The following is a 20,387-nucleotide window of genomic DNA, read 5'->3' on the forward strand; positions in this document are numbered from 1 at the left end:
TCAACCCGAACATGTTCTCTCATGTGTCTCTGTGTTTTCTTTAATGCCCTCTGGACGGCGCTATCTTGCCCCTCCAAGGAGAACCAAAAGATACTTTTTTTCTCTAAGTTATAAATGCAATAAGATAATTAGAATTGTCTGAATAAATAAACAAACATTCAGAATTCCTTTCTGGAAAAAATGTGAAGTCTCTCTAAAAGGCCCTCTCCCCCCCTTCTGAATGCACAGAATGGTTTAGTCCTCCCACCACCTCTCGACTTGATTGATCTTTCAGCGGTCAGTCCAGTCAAGAGTGAGAGATGTGGCAGGCTGCAGATTAAACCAGTTGTTAGAGGAATTCAGCCAAAAATATCATTTAGATCATATCTGTGTTTTATGAATAAATAATATATCTTATTAATCCCCTTCATAGATACGATTTCATACGACCTTATTTTATAAAAATATTACATGGAGGTTAAAAAGAGTCCACTTTGGAGCTATATTTAGCGTCTTTCCCAGCGAGCTACAGTAACATATTTGATATCAACAGATTCAGCGTAGTTCACATGATATCAATGTTGTCACGCTAGCATTAAAACTGAGACCGCTACTTCTGTCCAAAAAACAACATTTTGAACATCAGGTGAGACAAATTATAATGCAGTGTAAGAAGAATTAAAGTGTAGAAACTGTAGAAATTCTCTGGGTTTAGTTTGGGCCGTGTTAGGGGCCCTATGTGAGATCTTTTCATGGGGCCCGGAGTTCCTGGCGACGCCCCTGATCTGCTTCTGTACAGTGAGATCACCTGTGAGGTCCATTCATCTAGTGTCTATTCATTAGACACATTCCTGTCATTGTTTCCTTTATGTTGTCTTTGCGTTTTTCAATGGCTCGGTAGGTTGTGAAACTGAGTTGTCCTTCTGGGACAAATAAAGTTGTCTGAATCTGAATCTGAATCTGAAAATGTTGCGCTGGTGAATCATATTTTGGCGTAAAAGCGCGACTAACCTGACCTGTAGGCGGCGACTCCAACACTATTTGGTAGAAAAACACTTCCTGTTAAACAATAAACGAAGAAGAGTGAGAGCCAATCAGGTAAGAGCATTGGAGACTTCTGTCGAGGCATGTTCAGGCTGTACACGTGCTGCTACGTCAGAAGGTAATGTACTTTACTGTCACATTTCCATTGTATTCCTTTTTCTTTACTGTCAACGATCTTAATACCAGGTTAATGTCGTATCTTTAATCGGAGAATAAAGTTTAGTGTCGTGTTTGTGCAGTTTGATTCAGCTAGCAAAACAATGCTAGTGAAGTTTAGCTAAGCGAGCGGACAGCCGAACTCAGTTTCAATAACTGGCAATTAAAGATATAATCGGTTTATGACACAGTTAAACACAAGTTCATGCTTTTTGTGAACTCCGTAGGTACAGTGTTTGAATCATGTCATCATTACAACTGACCAAACACGCTTGAAAAACACGTGTCAGCGCTTTGAAGGATAATAATATGGTGACGCTGAGGCTGCTACAGATGGCAGACATGGTCTATTTATAGTCACACATGAGGCTACACTATATTTACAGTATGCCGAATAAACCACTAAATCTTGCCGATGGATTTATATATGTTTCTCAGGTTTTCTATCGAAGTCTAATTTGAGTAAAAGGGATCTTTGTATCAGAGTTTCAGAATTTGAATGATGTTTGGTAGGCAAGAAAATGTCAAGTGGCATGTATCTGGATAATGTGAAGTATCTGGATAATGTGAAGTATCTGGATAATGTGAAGTATCTGGTGGATAATGTGAAGTATCTGGTGGATAATGTGAAGTATCTGGACAGTGTGAAGTATCTGGACAATGTGAAGTATCTGGTGGATAATGTGAAGTATCTGGACAGTGTGAAGTATCTGGATAATGTGAAGTATCTGGTGGATAATGTGAAGTATCTGGTGGATAATGTGAAGTATCTGGACAGTGTGAAGTATCTGGTGGATAATGTGAAGTATCTGGACAGTGTGAAGTATCTGGTGGATAATGTGAAGTATCTGGTGGATAATGTGAAGTATCTGGTGGATAATGTGAAGTATCTGGACAGTGTGAAGTATCTGGTGGATAATGTGAAGTATCTGGATAATGTGAAGTATCTGGATAATGTGAAGTATCTGGTGGATAATGTGAAGTATCTGGATAATGCACTTATACAGAAAGGAATTAAGGCCATAAATAATGAGAAATAAATCATGAGAGGAGGAAGAAATATTGTCATTATGCACTAAGAGAAAAGGGTAAAAATAAGATAATAAGATAATCCTTTATTTATCCCACAATGGGGAAATTTACAGTGTTACAGCAGCAAAGAGCAAAGATTGCAGACAAAATGTGGAGAATCAAGTCTAAACGTTGAGAAAAAAGTTGAAATGTTGAGAGTAAAATTTAAATATAATTATGTGAATAAAGTCCAAATTTCTCTTAATAAATCTAAATTTCAGCTTCATTCTCTTCATTCAGACTTCTCGATATTTGTACTTTAACCTTATTATCGCCATTTCAACTTTTTTTTTTACTTGGTCTCAAAGTGCATCATGGGGGGAAAAAATCTTCCTTATAATTTATTTCTCATGTCTGGCCCGACGCTTAAGTCAATTGGGGGCCCGACGCTTAAGTCAATTGGGGGCCCGACGCTTAAGTCAATTGGGGGCCCTCCAACCAACATTCAGCAGGGCAACGAGAATGAGTGCTGTCAGATTTATTTGAATGATTCCTCAAATCAAAAAGGTGTCTGTTGAGATAGATGTACACATTTACTGAGTTGATCTCTCATACACCTGACTTTATTATTATCAAGTTGTTTTTATTTCATTTTCTCAGAAATGACTTCAAGACAAGTTGCCTCAGTTGGTGATGGCGGAGCGGTCAAATAGGACCAAAGGCGGCTCACGGGGGCTTCTCAACAACTACAGGTGTTTGTGTAAGAGATCCATGATGCTTCGCTCCTTGGAGAGTGCAAGAGCTACAAGGAAGCATCAGCAGAAGATAATCATCGGCAACATGAAGAGGAAAACGACGAACAATCTCACTGAACCACCGGACGTTAATAAACTGGTCAAAAAAACAAAATCGAGCGCCACAAAAGAACACGCTCGCAGCACTCTGAACTCTGAAAACAGGACGAGCAATGTTTCTAACCCTGGACTTTCTGAGCCTAAAGCTTCGGACCAGAACAGTTTAGTCTCGGCCCTCAGAGACCGCTGGGAGGTGGACAGTGGTTTCTCCTCGGAGGCGAGTCCTCCGGCTAGCGGGCGGAGTTCACCGTGCCTCAGCTCGTGCTCCACCACAGTGGTGGCGTTGGACTGTGAGATGGTGGGGACGGGGCCTGGAGGACGCTGCAGTGAGTTAGCCCGCTGCAGCATCCTGGACTATCGTGGTAACATATTATATGATAAATATATCCGACCCAGTCAGCCCGTTACAGACTACAGGACTCGCTGGAGCGGCATCAGAAGGCATCACCTGTGCAATGCTACAGCCTTCGCTCAGGCCAGGGAGGAGGTGAGGCCTGCATTATTCTACTTCACATTTTTGTGATGTGCTGACTCGACCTCATGCCCCCCCTCCCCCTTTTCTGCCATGCGTGTGTTGTATTATGTTATATTCAGGAGGTAACTGTGCTCAGTTCAGGTCGTTGGGGGGAATGGGGTGGGGGAACAATCATGCTTCAACACGCTACAGAGCAACTAAGCCAAATGTGAGTCCGTCCTAAGACTCACCAGTGACTGTACACTTATAACATTTTTAATACTCGAGTTGTTAAAAAGTGCAAGAAGAAGAAACCTCCTGAGACCCACTTGCAGTTCTTGCTTTGCCCACCAGGGGGCAGCTTCTCATACTTTAGGAACCACTCGAGCGAGGTGACCGTTTGTAGCTGAACTTAATCTTCTTCAAATGCTGGAGTTTTTACTTTGCTCAATATTGAGCTTCCTGAGCTTTGAGCAGCCATCCATCCCTCAGTGGAAACACATCTGTGGCAACCTGAGGAATCACTGAGAGAAAACTGAAGCTGTAGTTGAGAGTGAACATGTGAAAGTTGCAAGAAAGAGTAACTAAACCCTAAAACCACTTTTTTCAACTCTAAACCTCTGTATTTGAGTATTAAGTAGTGTTATGGATCAGTCCAAGTCCCAATCTCGACATTTGAGTACAAAGTATTGAAATTTGAAATATTCTGTTAGACATGTGCATAGTGTCTGCCCTTCTGTTTGAAAAACTCTAACGGCTGTGTGGTGTACAGTACTACGTAGGAGTGCATCCCCCACGTCACCAAACCTATAAAAGCCTCGTCACCCGACTCGGCGAACTGTGGGGAGTCAAGTGTGTGTATTTGTGTGTGGGGCAAACATTGTATCATGTTGCGGCTGATAACGGCGCGAAAGGAGTGAGTGGGCGAGTTTACCCCCACGTGCCCCCCTCCCTCTCCAAGTTGATACATTCTCCTGCTTATTCTGCTCCGGTCCCCGGCATCATAACGCGCCTCTCGCACACACCTGCCGAACACAGACACTCGCCCCGTACTCTCTCTCTCTCTCCTCACTCGCTCCCCCCACCCACACACACAGTAGCTCAGGCTCAGGCCTCAGTGCGCATGTGTGTGTGGGGCAAACATTGTATCATGTTGCGGCTGATAACGGCGCGAAGCAGTGAGTGGGCGAGTTTACCCCCCGCCCCGCCCCCCTCCTTCTCCAAGTTGATACATTGACATTCTAAATGCATTTTTTTTAAATTCCAGGGTCGAGCAGTACAGCTGAAAATATGGGGTTTAGTTACCCGTTAAACTGTCTCTACGACCTCAGCTCGCACTGTAAATCATTCATACGTCTTCTGCACTTTCCTTCTGCAGATCCTCAGGATACTTGAAGGCAAAGTGGTCGTTGGCCACTCTATTTACAACGACTTTGAGGCGTTGGACATGATCCATCCACCTCACATGGTCAGAGACACCATCACCACAAGGCTCCTCAGCAAGTTGGCTGGTTTCCCTCGGCAACGCTGCGCCTCCCTGAAAATCTTGGCCAATAAGCTGCTGAACAGGAAAATACAGGTAAGATGTTGTGATTTATATAACATTATATGAACTGATAATCAATGCATACAAATGATTCATACTATCTGATGATGAGTTTAGTCATAACTATCTGCCTGTAAAGGTCACATATTCTCCTCCTCTTCAACTAGTTTAAATAAGTCTCAGAGCTCCCCAAAACTTGTTTGTGAAGTGGTCGCAGAGAAATCACAATTATTCCCGAACATACCCCTAACCCTTTAAAAGTATGTACACGTAGCTGAAGGGAAGTTTGTTTGTTATCCGTGATGCACCCTGATGTCCGTGTGCTCCACGTCCAGGTGGGGAGGCGGGGTCACTGCTCGGTGGAGGACGCTCAAGCCGCCCTCGATCTCTACAAGCTGGTGGAGGGAGAGTGGGAGCAGGAGCTGCAGAACAGACTTCACAACGATGACGATGCTCAACAAGCGTCGAGCTCAAACCACTACATGCAGGACGAGTACTGGCCAGACGATGCCGTAGCTGAGAGCAAATGAAAGGACAGTATGGCGGGTACCTCAACAGATTCCTTAATACAAGGAAGTACAGAAAAGTGTTAATAATGTGAATGCACAACATACAGACAGCACATCCAGGCTGGACTTAAATTACAGTTATGTAAAAAATAAATATTAAGAGAATCAAATCTGGGAGTTATGTGATAAAACTGTCGTCTCATGAAAATATGTTTTCTTTAATTTTGGGGAAATTACTGTACTGATGGAGACTCTTGTTAATTTATTATTTCTAAACAGTGTTGGAGCTAGTATCAGCATTTTCACTGCCGTGGAACAGAGTTTGTCCTGCAGAGTTCTCGGTTTCAGCGCACTTATGTTAAAGCGTGAAGTGTTGGCTTCATGCTCTGCAAAGTTTGGACGGTTGTTGCTCTTACCTGAAAGGAAAACAAACACTTATCAATGGACACCGATGCAGCTGTTTTTAGAAAACAACTGTATATTTTATGTTTGTCCATTTAACATGAAACTGCCAAAAGATAGATTCTTGGAGCAGCGTCTAAAAATGTGGAACAAATTACACAAACAAAAAGAAGCATGGAGTGCTGCAGTGTTGTTGAAATGTGTTTTAAAAAAAAATTTGTTGAAAAGAAAGTGTCCCTCTGGTGCTCTTCAGTGTGGGGATCCAACTTAGAACCTTTTGATTGTGCCTCAGACCTCTTCAGTGGAACAATTTCCAGTTTTACTCACTGCTGGTTGTAAAAGAAAGTAAACTTTAGTTTAAACTGTTTCATGTCAACTAAAAGTTACCTCCATGTTTAAGTGGCCTTCAGTGTTTTTTATAAACCAACCACGATATGTTTAACTGTAATGGTCATTTATATCATTACCTCTTATTGTAAGCTGCTCTTAAACGTCCTAATAAAATGGCCTGTTATATTTAAACTCTGCCTGTTTTCAGTGATTCAATGTGTCCACATTAAAATAAGTAAACAACATTTATCTATTCTGCTTTTCCTCTTCAATGTCACATATTCTCCTTTTCAACAACTTAAATAAGTCTCAGAGCTCCCACAAAACGTGTGTGAAGTTCTAAATCCACTCTGATCCTGTATTTGATCATGTCTATAAACCCCTCTATTTCAGCCCTGCTCAGAACAGGCTGTTTCTGTGTCTGTAGCTTTAAATGTAAATGAGCTGTGTCTGACCACGCCCCCTCTATATATGTGCATTCATGTGGAGTCAGACGCATCGGAAAAATTAGATTCTGAGTTGTAAAATGCACATGAACGCCTGCTCAAGTTGGACCAACAACTCTGAAAAGCCAGGGAATAATAAGGGTCCTGACTTGGCGTCATATTCGTCATCACATGGGGTGCAAAATATGTTTTGTCAATGTTAACATACTTTTTTATTAATTCATGTCTTACACATCAACTTTTTGCTCGAATGTAACTCATAACAGAGACATCACACGTCGTCTTCGTCTTGTTTTATTGTTGCTATGACATTCAGACTTAACAAACTGAAAAAACGCTGAAGTCTGAAGAACGATTTCCCAACCCCGAAACTGTGACCATCCGAGGAGCAGCTGAATGCAGCATCATAAATCATTTCGATGTTTGCCTAAGGAGTTGGTGGAGACCAAAGCCAGAGAGAAAAAGGAGTAAATTTTGCGTCCTTTGGGTTGGACAAACTGAACCTTCACTGAATTAAATCTTGCAAACTTTAGGATTTGTAACTACTTGATCATGTGTTTGTCAGAAATTATTAAAAAGTAATATTTCTGTCTAGGTATGTATTGGGGAAAAAAAGGTTTTAAAGATTTCTCGCTAACAGTAACAAGCTTTCTTTTATATCATTGGGGAGCTATTTACGTCATGAATTCAGCGTTGTGTGTGTAATGTAATGATTCTTTTTGGCTCGGCTCATTGGGTCACGCTGTCGAAGAGGAAAACCTCCAACTATGTCGTCATGTTTGTCCTACTTGAGCCGCAGCCAGGTCAGCATTAACAGCAGCATTGTGAGCAGCGGTATTAACGGATGAAAACGGATGAAACTCTTTAGACATGTTGGGAAACACGTTGGCGATCACCCGGGCACGCGTGACAGGGTCTGTCACAGACACTGGATCAGGACGTGGACGAGGTGAACGAGGTCACAGAATGTACAGGTGAGTTGACCCAAAGGAGAAGTTTTATAAATACTGATGATGATCTCACAGCACGTCCTCTTATTCAGCAAAGTCCAAAAATGTGAGCATGTTACCAGTGTTCAACTACACATACATGTAGCATGGTGAGCTGCAGGGGGAGCTACACATTTTGAAATCCTGCATGTATGGCCTCTCCCCCTCCACACACACACACACACACACACACACACACGTCTAAAGCCTGAACTTGGCCCCTCAGCTCAGGCTATAGGGAGAGAAGAGAACAGAGTCGCATTGTTAGCCCAATCCATCTATTTTGGTTCCCTGAAAGCGCTTTATTGAGCAGATCAGGACCAGGACCTGATTTAGCAGATTACTGGTCGACTGCTCGCTCCTGCATCGTTGCATCAGGAGGAAAACATGTATTGGTGACATTAACGCTGTGAGGGTCAGAGAAAAAGGAAACTTCCTAATGTTGACCGACCAGCAGCAGGGACGTCTTCATTCAATGAGCAGGAAACAGGTTTGGGATGCTAGCCATGGAGGTATGGTGTCCCCTGTTCTGTTTGTAAAGGCTTGAGAATTCAGATCTTCATGGCCAGATGGTTTCAAAGCACCAACATGTTCTTTATGGAAGCAACTGGTGATCAGAATCCAAATGAAAAAAGAGTGAAGTCGCTCAAGCTTTGGCTCATGTTTAATTACAGTCTGTGGTAGATACGTGGTCGTCACCAACCTGTCGTACGTCCATGGCTTGCCAACCTGCCTGCAGACAGCTAGTTACTCAAGAATTCAAAACTCTTCAAAAGCAAGTTCATGTATTTTAGGAGAGTGGCACTTTTTGAAACTTTATAAACTTTTGAATGCTCCTGCTGCTTCCTCCATATATCCACTCACCCAGATCTAAGCCCATTGTGATTCAGATAAGATAAAAAAATTAAACTTCTTTAGACATTTTATGACCTTAAAGGACCAATATGTAAGATATCTACTGAGTGAAATGATAAAGTGATCTTACTATATGATCAGACATTAAGGAAACATGCTATGTTGAAGTGCTGGCTTCTCTGACAACAATGCAGCAGCCAGTATGTCCTCCTTCTAACTTTAGATTCTGGTCCTGAATGCTCTGGATTTGTTTGGACCAGAGAAGGTAGGCAGTTTTAAGACACCCCCACACGGCCGTTTTGGACGCCCCTCGGTTAGCCAGATATGAGAGCAGTTATCAGGTCAAACCAACAGGTGTTGCAGTGATGGAAGCGGGCAAGAGAACTGGTTCAGATAGAAGTGATTGTACTCGACCTAAAAAGCCTCTGCATGTTTCTAATAAGCTCCACGAGCAGAAACGTGCTCAAACTAGGATCAATATTGGAGATGTTTTTGAAAAATGGAGAGAGGTTAGAACACAGAAAGGTTTACAGACCGATGCAGAGCTGGATAAACACTGAAGCTTCAGTGTCCACCACATCGCAACCTGTGTGAACACCTGAACACTATTTGTGTACATTTTTTTTACATTTATACTGTTTTATGACACTGTCTTGTTGAGTTCACTGACCTGTTGGTTAATTTGTTTTCACACCTCTTTGTTGGTCAATAACTGGAGATTAATCTGAAGGTTGTTTTTTTACTCAGTCTCTCTGGATGGGGGATTACACATGAAGTCTAAATTCATGTGTGTCCGATTAGATGAGGTGTGCTCAAATTATTTAAAGCGTTACACTCAGCATGAATGATGAAGGTGAGCGGCATGTGCACGGTGTCATTATGTTGAGATGTGAGGTGAACGTGAGCGCTAATCTGATCTCAGGGACCTGTGGATCATTAAGGGTCCCTGTTAATGATATGAATGCACTTAAGTCTAAATCCAAATCCTGTGTGTGCGTGTATGAATATTTATGGTTTACGGAAAACCGTACAGCAGGGGTATTTACGTTTAAGGAGCTCAGTCAGAGTGAGGGATTTTATCTTTATTTCATATATTTTATGAACATGTTGTGCTTTTTAATACCTGTACCTTTTAAAAGTGTAAGGTTGTAACTAATGATTTTTTTTAGCAACTATTAGTCCACTGATTATTTTCTTTGTAAAGATTTATTTTGTTTTTTTTTGGGCCTTTATTGGAGAGATAGGACAGTGGATAGAGTCAGAAATCAAGAAGAGAGAGAGAGTGGGGAATGACATGCGGGAAAGGAGCCACAGGTTGGATTTGGATTTTGCTGTTCAGTAGGCCGATATTTGTTCCTACTTGGTCAGTAAATAATACAAACCTTCACATTGCATGGAAACAATTTAACAACTTAACATTTGAAAGGCATGTTACTCGAACCGGCCGCATCCATCCTGTTTTTTTTTTTTTCTTTATCCTTGTTTGTTTTGATTTGGAGGAGCACGTGAAGTTGAATTTTGCACAGCATTGTGGGTGTTAAAATACAATTCATTTCCTGAAAAGATGCATCTAAACCATACTGCACAAAACCCAGAAGTTAGTATCCATGCTGAAACGTTCAGTCTAGGTGGATCCAGTCTACTGAAACCCCCTACTGAATAGTCGCACTCCAAACTGAACTGTGGCTTTTCAGAAAGGGCCCACGTCTCTGCTGGATCGTTGTGCCATTTAGCTCCCGTTCAGCCCTGTTAGCCTTTAAGACTTTGTTTCTGCTTCTTACACCTGTTGCTTCAAGACCTTCTTCTGCCAAATTCCACCTCAATGCCATCAAAGCCTGCCAGCCCCCTCCAGCTCACTACCTCACCCCCTGCAGCTTCTAAATAAAGTGATTTTTGGGTTGGGGTTTCTGTGATTACGTGTTTAAATGTTTAGATCCTTACAACCAGAGTAAACTCCTGTTTAACATCATCGTGCCTTTAGACATGTGAAGCAGCACATTTGGACTCTCTCTCTCCTCCCTCTCCTCTCACCCGAGGGTGATCACGTTGCAGAAATCAAAACCGAGAAGGAGTCGTCACAATGGTCACTTTTCACTCCCTCCAAGTCTCCCTGGAATGCAATCCAATCCCTCCGACACCTCCACCCCCCTCTTATCTAAAGTGTTTAATCAACATTACATCATCCTAAATGTGCACCGGCCCACACTGCCTCTCATCGTGCAAGCACCTCCACCATTGGCCAACCCCCCCCCCCCCCCCCCCCCCTCCCTTCCCACCCTCTGCCACTTTTATGCTGATTGAAAAGAAGAAAAAAAAAGAAATCTGTCAGATGTAATCTGGTGTTACGCCACTAATCCCAACACTACAAATCACAGGTCCTGTCCTCCTCGCTCCACACAGACCCCTGGGACTCCCTGCCAGAAACTTCACACCTGCCTCAGGTAAGGCTCCCGCACCAATGTGCTACTTCACACTCCGTCGGCTCTTCTTCTGCTGTGATTTCATGGAGCAATGATCTGAAATTCTCTTTTTAAACTGGCTTTAAATCCAGAAATTGTTCATATATAGCAGCCTTTAGTTTACATCTTGTGTTTAGAGGTATTGAGGGGTTTCTGATGTGCTATCTGAATCAATTTGAGTCAGCGTGTAAGCCCAGCGGATGCATCACAAGACCAACACTGGCACGGTCCTGAGCAGCATTTCCACTGTTCACAAAAAAATCCCAGCAATGTAAGAACTCTTGATGCTGCAGCTCTGGGTTTCAGTGTGTGCTGTGTTGTTTTTATTATGTTATAACAAAAAGATGTAAAGATGTAGCTGCAACACAGAGAAGCAGGAGGAACATCTCTAAACCACTGCATGCAAACCTTTAATATGAAACTTTTTAGGTAAGAGCAATTTATTTAAAATACTCTAGAGAGTGAATTTGCATCTATCCAGGCAACTGTAAAAATAATACACAAGGTGTTTGAGAATTTCCATCAAAAAATTTTGAATTTCTTGTTTTGTTTTTTAGCCCGGTTTCCACAAAGCGGTCCAGTTTGGTTCAGTACAGTTTGGTTCAGTTTGGTACGGTAAACCCTGAACTTGCTTGAGTTTCCACAGCCAACCGTTCCCTTATTTGGTAAGCGGAGTTTAAGCCAGATGGAGATAGCTGCATCAGCTATGCAATTGTGTGACATCATAGCAGCCCAAAACAGTGTAGCCCGCTATAATTTAGTTCAACGAAGAAGAAGAAAACGGGACACAATAAACAAAAGGGACCCTTTAGGGTCTGATCAGTACCCTTGGCACCCCAACAGAAGGGTTCCAACAAGTAGGACGGTACACATCCCTTATGTTGGTACCATTACCAACTTTTGAATGTGGGTACCGTACTGAACCGGACCGCTTGTCAGAAACGGGACTTTTGCTGAAGTTATTCAATTTATGAAACTAGAAATGTGCTCCTTATATTTATCTTTTCATGAATGATTTTGATTCATCAATTGGTTATCAATACAGTTGTGGATTAATTCACAAATGGAAAGTGAAGAAGAATCTCTCTGCATGAAATGTAATTTATGGTAACTTTTGAGGAGTATGTATTATAAAAATGTATCAACATGTCGATGGAGAGTTCAAACCTGACCTGTTGGTTTTACGAAACAAAGAGACTGTGGACCTTAAATCTCCTGATAAATCATGCAGGAATGGGCAGGTGCTAAAAATAGCTGGATGGAGGGACCCTGTGATTGCATGGAGGGTGGGATGAAGAGGGATTAACGTGGAGTACAGTGTGTCAATTGTTTTTTTGTTTACTGCATTTCATGTGAATCACAGACTCTTGTTTTCCTCTTCCATTGTACAGTTTGAAGCTGAACTAAAGAGCAGAAGAGATGGCTGTGGTTGTAAGTACATTCACTTTTACTCACTTCTGCATTTATTTGATTTAGTCCAAATGAAAATGAACTGATGTTGATATTTAACAAGGATTTGAGCTGTAAGTGTTTGTAATACTCAGGACAAAAGCACATTCACCTTGTTGTTCCATGAACTCAAAGGCAGTTCAACATTTCTCAACAACCAAAAGCCCTTTGTGATTCATGCCGTCAACAGCTACAGTAGCATTAGCTTTAGCCTAATCTCTGATCCCTGCTTCAGGTTGACTAGCGAGCCCTTAACGTGTATTTACAGGCTTTACTGGACTCATGTGAGGCGGATTAATCCAACACTGAGGCCTATTGACTACGCCTCCTGCAACACTTGCAAACACTCATTGTGTCTCACGCGGATAAGACGGATGTTTTAAACCTCACCCACACATCACAGCCGGGTCTTGTGAGGGAATTAAACGGACACAGAGAGGCTTTTAGTTTTTTATTCAAAGCAACAGACGAAGGGAAAAAAATAACTTTACAAGCAGTAAGAGGGGCTTTCTCGCTCCATGTCCTATTGTTTACGGTGAGAAGGCAGACTCAGAGGGCAGAACAAACACCTAGCTGTGGGAGTGTCACCCACCTGGGGGAGGGGCTACTGCCCTTTATGATGTCATGAAGGGAAAATCTCCAAACGGCCTGTTTGAGCACACATTTTCTGAAAAGTGGAGCAGGGAAAAGACGGAGAGGATGGACTTTTCTCGTCATGGGGGGTTTGTAGACAGACTAGAGACACATATTAGTGTTACAGAAACATGGTGAAATGGATTTTACAGAATATGTGACCTTTAAAGTTAGCAGCAACGTTCAGCCGACTCTTCATTTCATTCGATGTATCAGATAAAGCACAAACAACATGATCTTTATTTACACAGACATTCAGAATACTAGTGACAGCTGCAACTTGCAAGCTTATCGCTGTATCTATGACCATTTTAAAATTTCTTCATGTATTTGACTTCCTTTAAGTTATTCATGTTGCATTTCTGCACAGATTACTGCCCTAAAAATTATCTAAACAATGGAAGTAAATGTACGCCAGGGTTGGAAATCAACTCTTTTGTCTACCTGCTACATGTTTTTTTTTCCAGTCACTTTATTTTAACCAACAGCTTTATATAATGACATAATATAATAATCAAGGCTTATAGCAGTCACGTAAAAGGCTAATTTATGAAAGCTGATGAAGGCCTTGTGCTGAAATGCGTCCGTTGTTGATCTACCCAGATAAAACAGACTATGAAGGACATTTAACGTGCTGACTTTTCTGTCTCTCTTTAATCTTGTTGCGGTCGTGCACCTGAAAAATTGTAGAACGGTGTAGTTTGCTCCTTTTTAGCTGGTTTTAATTTATGAAGGGAAATGTTTACTTAAATCCTGACATGCTCTTTGTCTTGCTCATTAAAAGAAAATGTTTTTTATTTTATTTTAGTTTGCAAAGGCTGATTTAGCAACAACTAAATCATGATTAAGAGCATGAGATGATCTGTTTATTGTTTAAAAAAAATATTTTCTTATATGAGGAGAGTCACAACAATCATTTAGGTTTCTGTTGAAAAGCGAGTATCATTTGGGATCTCATGTTTACGTCTACACATCTGCCCATATTGGCATACATAATGATGCACCTGTAAATAAAGAGTATTATATCCTCTATTAAGACATGTTTCTCCTTTTTCAGAGTGGAACATACCGCATGGTTTCGGAGGAGGAGCAGGCTCTAAGGGCCAAACTGGAACGTCTCACCGTCAAGGACCACGGGCCAGTGTTTGGACCCTGTGCCAGCCTGCCGGACCACACCAAGCAGAAGGTAACCCAGTGTTTTCACACATTAGCAAGAATTCAGGACACAAGTTGTTTAATTTCACATCCTGCACATTTTATCTTACCGCATTAATATCTAACCCTCACTGTTTATTCAAGATATAACCAGTCAATGCACATTTGTCTGCACTACTAGCAATCTATCTTACTACTACTTCACCACTGCTTTATACACTTCCTGTTAGTTTCATGTCTCAGTACTTAAATAAAGTTATAAAAATTAACTTTGTAATAATAGACTAAGTACAGAAATCAATCCAAGCTCATGATTGCATTTTTGTTAGAGAAAAACAAGTTATTAGCCGTCTTAAAAGACACTGGGAAAGCTAAAACTTGCATTTCACTGCTACAGCTATTGAATTATTCTTTGAGTAAGAAATATATGCTCCTTTCATAATTTACCCAAATTATATTTACTTGAAAAAATAGTCTCTAAACAACAAATCAATGCCATTTTAAAGCAGGCTGCTTCAGCTGTTTGCTAGCTTTGCATGCTAGCTAGCCTAGTTAGCTAGCAGACCAGATTCTGTATTATGTTAAAGCTGCTAAAAAATCATAGTAGTAAGTTGAGTAAGCATAACAAGGAAGAACAAAATTTAAGTTATTTGCTAGCTGCATGAAGTTTCAATTCATTCAAGTGAAAATCATCTCTTTAGAGGAAAGTGCGATTAAAAGCTAAAGCTAGCCTAACTGTAGGTTAACAGTTTTATCTGGCTCCCCCTACAGGCCAAGGACGAGCTCAACGAGACAGATGAGAACAAAGCGGCCGCATTGAAGGAGCTGAGGGGAATTATTAAGGAGCGAGCAGATGGAGGTGACGACCTGGCCAAGGGGGTTCAGGACACATTCGGGGAGAAATCAGACGGCATGCTAGTCCGCTTCATCCGTGCCAGGAAGTATGACGTGCCTAGAGCCTACGACCTCATGAAGGGTGAGTCTGGAGAGGAGACAGGTTTGAAGTGTTATTCTCTCAGTCTCAGTATATATTTAGTATAGAAATTGTTCTGTCTGTCAAAAGTCAATTGTGGCGCCATCCAACAAGTGTTCATCAGCGTTATGTCTGCCAGTGTCCCGACGCTCTTCCTCTCCTATAGACGGATAATTCCTCTTTATTTTTCTTTGTAGACTTTCATTGACAAAATTTGGTTTTCACAGCAGTAATGCATGCGACGTTTAGCAGGGCAACGACAGTGAGTGCTGTCAGATGGGGCCCCCTTAGGGAGGTTTCCTGCTGTCATTGCAACAAAAATTTGGCCCACTGCTTTGGTTCCTTTAATTCAACTGAAGTTTAATAAACATTTTAAATAAGAACTTTTTCCCAGAGTTGCCGGAGGGACTTTTCATGTTGTCAGGGTCAAATATTCAGCCAGGGTGTGACCCTAGAGCCTGTTCCTTTGTTTTTCCTCTGCAGGCTACGTGCGTTTCAGGAAGGATTACCCCGAGCTGTTTGAGAATCTGACCCCAGAGGCCGTACGCAGCACCATCGAGGCCGGCTACCCCGGCATCCTGCCCAGCAGAGACAAGTACGGCCGCGTCGTTCTGCTCTTCAACATCGAGAACTGGGACTACGAGGAGATCACCTTCGATGAGGTGGGTGCACGGCTCCTGGCTACTTTTTGTTCAAAAATAAACAGCAGGAGGAAATAGTGATCTCAAACATTAGCAATCCGTATCAGCAAACCAACAAATATGTGTGTGTGTGTGTGTGTGTGTGTGTGTGTTCAGATCCTGCGCGCCTACTGTGTGATCCTGGAGAAACTTCTGGAGAATGAGGAGACTCAGATCAACGGGTTCTGTATTATTGAGAACTTCAAGGGCTTCACCATGCAGCAGGCGTCTGGAATCAAACCCACCGAGCTCAAGAAGATGGTGGACATGTTGCAGGTAGGGAAATCTAAACTCATACCGTGGACATTATTTGTTAAAACAGGCATATTACATGTTGAGAATCGAGCAAGGCGTTCATTCTAGCGATGCAGTACTCACTAATTTCACTGATCCTTGGTGTCAAAAATGTTCAGTACAGTCGTGATCAGTACTTTTTCTGCAGGACTACCCCTCAGTGAACGATGGACTGACCATATGATCTGTTGTCTTTTTTGTTCTCCTCCAGGATTCTTTCCCAGCCCGTTTCAAAGCTGTGCACTTCATCCACCAGCCTTGGTACTTCACCACCACCTACAACGTGGTCAAACCCCTCATGAAGAGCAAGCTGCTAGAGAGAGTGAGTCCAACAGAGAAATACGATTTTTTATTATTAATAATAATAATAATAATAATAATAATAATAATAATAATAATAATAATAATAATAAAGATGGCTCAGGAATGATTCCACTTATATGCATTATTAAAGCTAAGGTTAAATGTGTGTGTCAGAATGAAAACCCAAATAAGTACATATACCGTAAAACTTCTACTAAGCGCCCCTATTTTATGAACTTCAGTCTATGATATGATCTATTTGTAGGGCTTTTAATCATTTTCAAATAAAACTTGTGCACAGAAAAAATGGGAAAGACTCTAAATTGTGCATTTATACCAGCAAGAAAATTTCACTTGGGGATATCAATAAACAACTTAAATAAATCAATCTTTTGATTTTGCTTTGTTAGCCGGTATGCAAACTTGCTTCTGGGCCTGTATGCATGCAGTCAATCAAAACAAAAACTTCCATGAGGCCGTAAAGCTCAGGTTAGATATGCCAGTCCATTTATGAATTTAAAAAATAACGATTTCTGAAGAATATTAAATACACGTTTTCTCATATTATGTTGCCACGATGTGCCACAGTTAAAAACCATGGGACTTCCAATTGTGCGCAACACCTGCTGCTAGTCAGCCTCCTTTAACTCCAGTTTAGCTCCCTGGGCTCACAATGCCACCTAGTGGTCGGCCCAACAAACAACATACCAATAATGGCTCCAACAGGTTTCTTCAATAAGTAGCAGATCTGACTTCTCCTGCATGTGCAAACACTACTTGATAATAACAAAACCATTATAAAGTTAATGCAGTGGTTTCTGTTTTATCTGGCTTCCTGATATCTAACTTTCCTTTGCACCAAGTTTATAAAGACTTCTGACCTCAGGGTATTATAGATATCCACTCGACCTAAGCTCACTTATTCCCATGTTGGGTAAATCAACGTGTATCAAACGCCTTTAACAGCGTCTGTCCTCCCTTTAGGTGTTTGTCCACGGAGACGAGCTGGAGACCTACTACAAGGAGTTTGACGCCGACATCCTTCCCTCTGAGTTTGACGGAAAGGCTTCCAACTACGACGGCAAGGCCACATCAGCCAAGCTGTTCGACTAAACCTCCTCCTGTTCACACCAACAAGGCAGAGAGCTGTTATATATATGTTTGACAAAAGAAACCGCAGACTGTGGAGACTCGAAGCCCAATTGAGATGTGTGGTTGTAGGAAAACAAAGTTATGAATGAAAGTCATGAGTGTATGAAAAGTACAGGTGGTGTAGTTTTTCAGAGGTCCTGACAAAGCAACAGTCACACTGACGGAGACAGACTAACTTCATGTCATTCCACTCTTCAATAATCCCTATGAAGCATTTCTAAAGCATATTTAAAGGCTCTGAGATCGGCCAAACTCAGTTGAATTGAAGGCAGAAGCTGTCCTGGAGGCGGGGTTTAACTAAAAGTGGAATGGTTTGGAAAATATTCAGCCTTCCTGTGGAGTTATAAATGATTAACCACCATGACCACTCAGATACATTGGACCTTTTCAGGAACATAATGACATAACTCATTCAGACAGGCCGACTCACAGGAAGACAAAGAAGTGATCAACGTTGTCGGAATGTGAATACCAGGTTACGGTTATGTCTGTCTCCTCTCTGTGTGTTTGTGCTTCATCTTGACCAGAGTTCATCCACACAGCTTGTTGTAACACTGGCAGGCTCCAGCTTTTAAAGTTCCCGCTCTCTGCCCCCCCCCAACACTCCACTCCCTTCATGTACAAGGCTTCTACTCCATCAAGTGCCTGTCTCTCAATGGTTTTTTAGATCGTTCTTCTATATGAATATTGTGAAGTTTTACCCATTGTGCTACCTGGTGCACCAATAAGAATGTCAATAAATGTACAATAAACTGTATATAAATAAGAGTTGTAGTCCTTTGCATCACTTCCCAATAACACTAAAATAAGCCAGGACTCATCAGCGGTGCTTTTCTGTGAGGCTGCAGGTATGACAGCAGTGCCTCGAGCTGGATGTTAAAAGTTGCTTTTCCACCAGAAGTACCCAGGACTTTGAGTTCCTGTCACCAACTATTGTCTTTGTTTCCACCTAGGTTTAAGGAATCTTAAAAATTGGGCAGATTAGACTGCTGACATGTCTTTTGAAAAAATGCAAGTACTCCACAGATCATAAATGTTAAGCCCTGCAAGTCCCAATCCTAAAGTCCTCCCTCCTGGAGGGAACCTTTTAGGGAGTAAAATACACACTTAGGGCCCGGTTTACAAAAGGATCTGCATCTTTTGAACCTGCTAAACCTGTAAAATGAGTCAAAAAGACATCATTTAATTCACAAAGTAAGCACAAAGGGTTAAATTCTCCCCTAACTGCACTGCAGAGCAAACCATGTACAGTATGTGTGCTCCAGTGCTGTCTGCAATATATGTGCCAGTATGCATTCATTTTGGGGGACAATTGGCCGATTTTCATTGCAGTTCAGCCGGATTGCAACAAACGTGTAATTCACTAACAGTGCAGAGAGAAAAATGATCATCTGCTGAGAGTTGGTGTCGCAAACTTTCCAGTTCCATCTCATATGTAAATAAAATTAATAAAATGATAATAAAATATAATCAAGAGTTAAATCAGTCTGTGACTGGCAGGGTCTCCTCCCCGACCGACTTCTAAATGTGGACTGAATAGAGCTCCGTCAGTGTGAGAGAGCAGCTCTGCACAGCGAGTGGAGGTGCAGAGAGCTTCTCTTCAGTCTCATTTCAAGATCAAACTCCACGGAGCCAAACAGCTCTATGGGTAGGTTTGTACTGGAATATCAATGCCAGTATGCTTTGTGAATGAGACCTTAGTATAGGCAGTTCTGGTCAGATATGACTCCAATACAAGAGAAAGTTGCTCAAGTTACTACTTCTCTAAAAACATCGTTGTATTTTTTACAATGCATGAGTGCAGTCAGGAGTCCATGGGTGTTCATTCTGCCACGTTATGTTTGTTTAGAAAACATTTTTGACATTTTTTTTAACTCACATGCTACAGATTAAAGCTCAAAAATAACAGAGCAATAACAGGAACAACCAGAACGACGTGATGAGCAGGGGAAATGTCAGCCAGGCTTGTCAGTGGGTGCACGGCCTCTTGAACTCTGAAAGTGTGCAGCATTATCTTCCCTGCAGCCGCGCTAGCAGCAAACATACACTGAAACGTTTCAAAACAAAAGGGCCTCTGAGACAACTAAAACTAACCTCTACTCCACTAAATTGGGAAGCAGCACCTCAGTTTGTAGGGCCTCGAGTTGGAGGGTCACCGGTTCAAGTCCCGGTGCAGACCAGGTCTGGAAAATGCAGGACGTCTGAGGTGCCCTTGAACAAGGCACCAAGCCGCTTTCTCAGGGGCAGCCCCTCACTCTTGACATCTCTCATTAGTGCATGTCCACAGGATCCTGTTTGTGTATTTCACCCTGTGTGTGTAGCAAATAATTTCCCCTGGTGGGATTACTAAAGTATATCAGAGTCTAAGTGGGGTTCAACCACGGAGACCTCCGTCATACAGGTACGGCAACACCACTTGGCCAAACCACACACAGAACTAAACCAACACAGCTTAATGTCTTTTGGATCCGATTTGGGATATATTAAAATAAAAATAAATAAATAAATAAAATAATGAGAACATTCATAGCAATTTAGTGGAGTCAAAAGTAATGTTTCCCCAGAAGTAATACTCAAGTTTAGTACTCACAAAAACGCACTTAAGTACATTTCACAAGTGAGTTCATCCTCGCACAGTGTATGCCCATGAGGACAATAACTTATCAGACCTATTTTGTTTTTGTACCAGGCTGTAAACATGTTTATTAATGCTG

General features: G+C 41.8%; 2 protein-coding genes across 2 annotated transcripts; both read left to right on the top strand.

Moving 5' to 3' along the window:
• Positions 1-1,057: 1,057 nt before the first annotated feature.
• isg20 (interferon stimulated exonuclease gene) lies at positions 1,058-6,530 on the top strand. Its single transcript, XM_061036091.1, has 4 exons — positions 1,058-1,141; positions 2,851-3,531; positions 4,877-5,077; positions 5,380-6,530. The coding sequence occupies exons 2-4, from the start codon at positions 2,884-2,886 to the stop codon at positions 5,572-5,574; spliced, it is 1,044 nt and encodes a 347-aa protein (XP_060892074.1). The 5' UTR covers positions 1,058-1,141; positions 2,851-2,883; the 3' UTR covers positions 5,575-6,530.
• Positions 6,531-10,899: 4,369 nt separating this feature from the next.
• Positions 10,900-18,441, top strand: rlbp1b (retinaldehyde binding protein 1b). Its single transcript, XM_061036111.1, has 8 exons — positions 10,900-11,016; positions 12,426-12,465; positions 14,174-14,302; positions 15,043-15,247; positions 15,728-15,906; positions 16,042-16,200; positions 16,430-16,540; positions 17,506-18,441. Exons 2-8 carry the CDS (start codon positions 12,454-12,456, stop codon positions 17,632-17,634), a joined length of 924 nt encoding a protein of 307 aa, XP_060892094.1. The 5' UTR covers positions 10,900-11,016; positions 12,426-12,453; the 3' UTR covers positions 17,635-18,441.
• The last annotated feature ends 1,946 nt before the right edge of the window (positions 18,442-20,387 follow it).

This window comes from Labrus mixtus, chromosome 4 (genome assembly GCF_963584025.1).
Source record: "Labrus mixtus chromosome 4, fLabMix1.1, whole genome shotgun sequence".
Taxonomy (NCBI): Eukaryota; Metazoa; Chordata; class Actinopteri; order Labriformes; family Labridae; genus Labrus; species Labrus mixtus.

Excerpts from the sequence above, each read along its gene's own strand:
- isg20 (XM_061036091.1), top strand. The coding sequence starts at position 2,884 with ATGGCGGAGCGGTCAAATAGGACCAAAGGCGGCTCACGGGGGCTTCTC. Across the intron at positions 3,532-4,876 it reads TCGCTCAGGCCAGGGAGGAG|ATCCTCAGGATACTTGAAGG; the intron begins GTGAGGCCTGCA and ends TTCCTTCTGCAG. Across the intron at positions 5,078-5,379 it reads TGCTGAACAGGAAAATACAG|GTGGGGAGGCGGGGTCACTG; the intron begins GTAAGATGTTGT and ends CTCCACGTCCAG.
- rlbp1b (XM_061036111.1), top strand. Across the intron at positions 14,303-15,042 it reads CGGACCACACCAAGCAGAAG|GCCAAGGACGAGCTCAACGA; the intron begins GTAACCCAGTGT and ends CTCCCCCTACAG. Across the intron at positions 16,201-16,429 it reads AGATGGTGGACATGTTGCAG|GATTCTTTCCCAGCCCGTTT; the intron begins GTAGGGAAATCT and ends GTTCTCCTCCAG.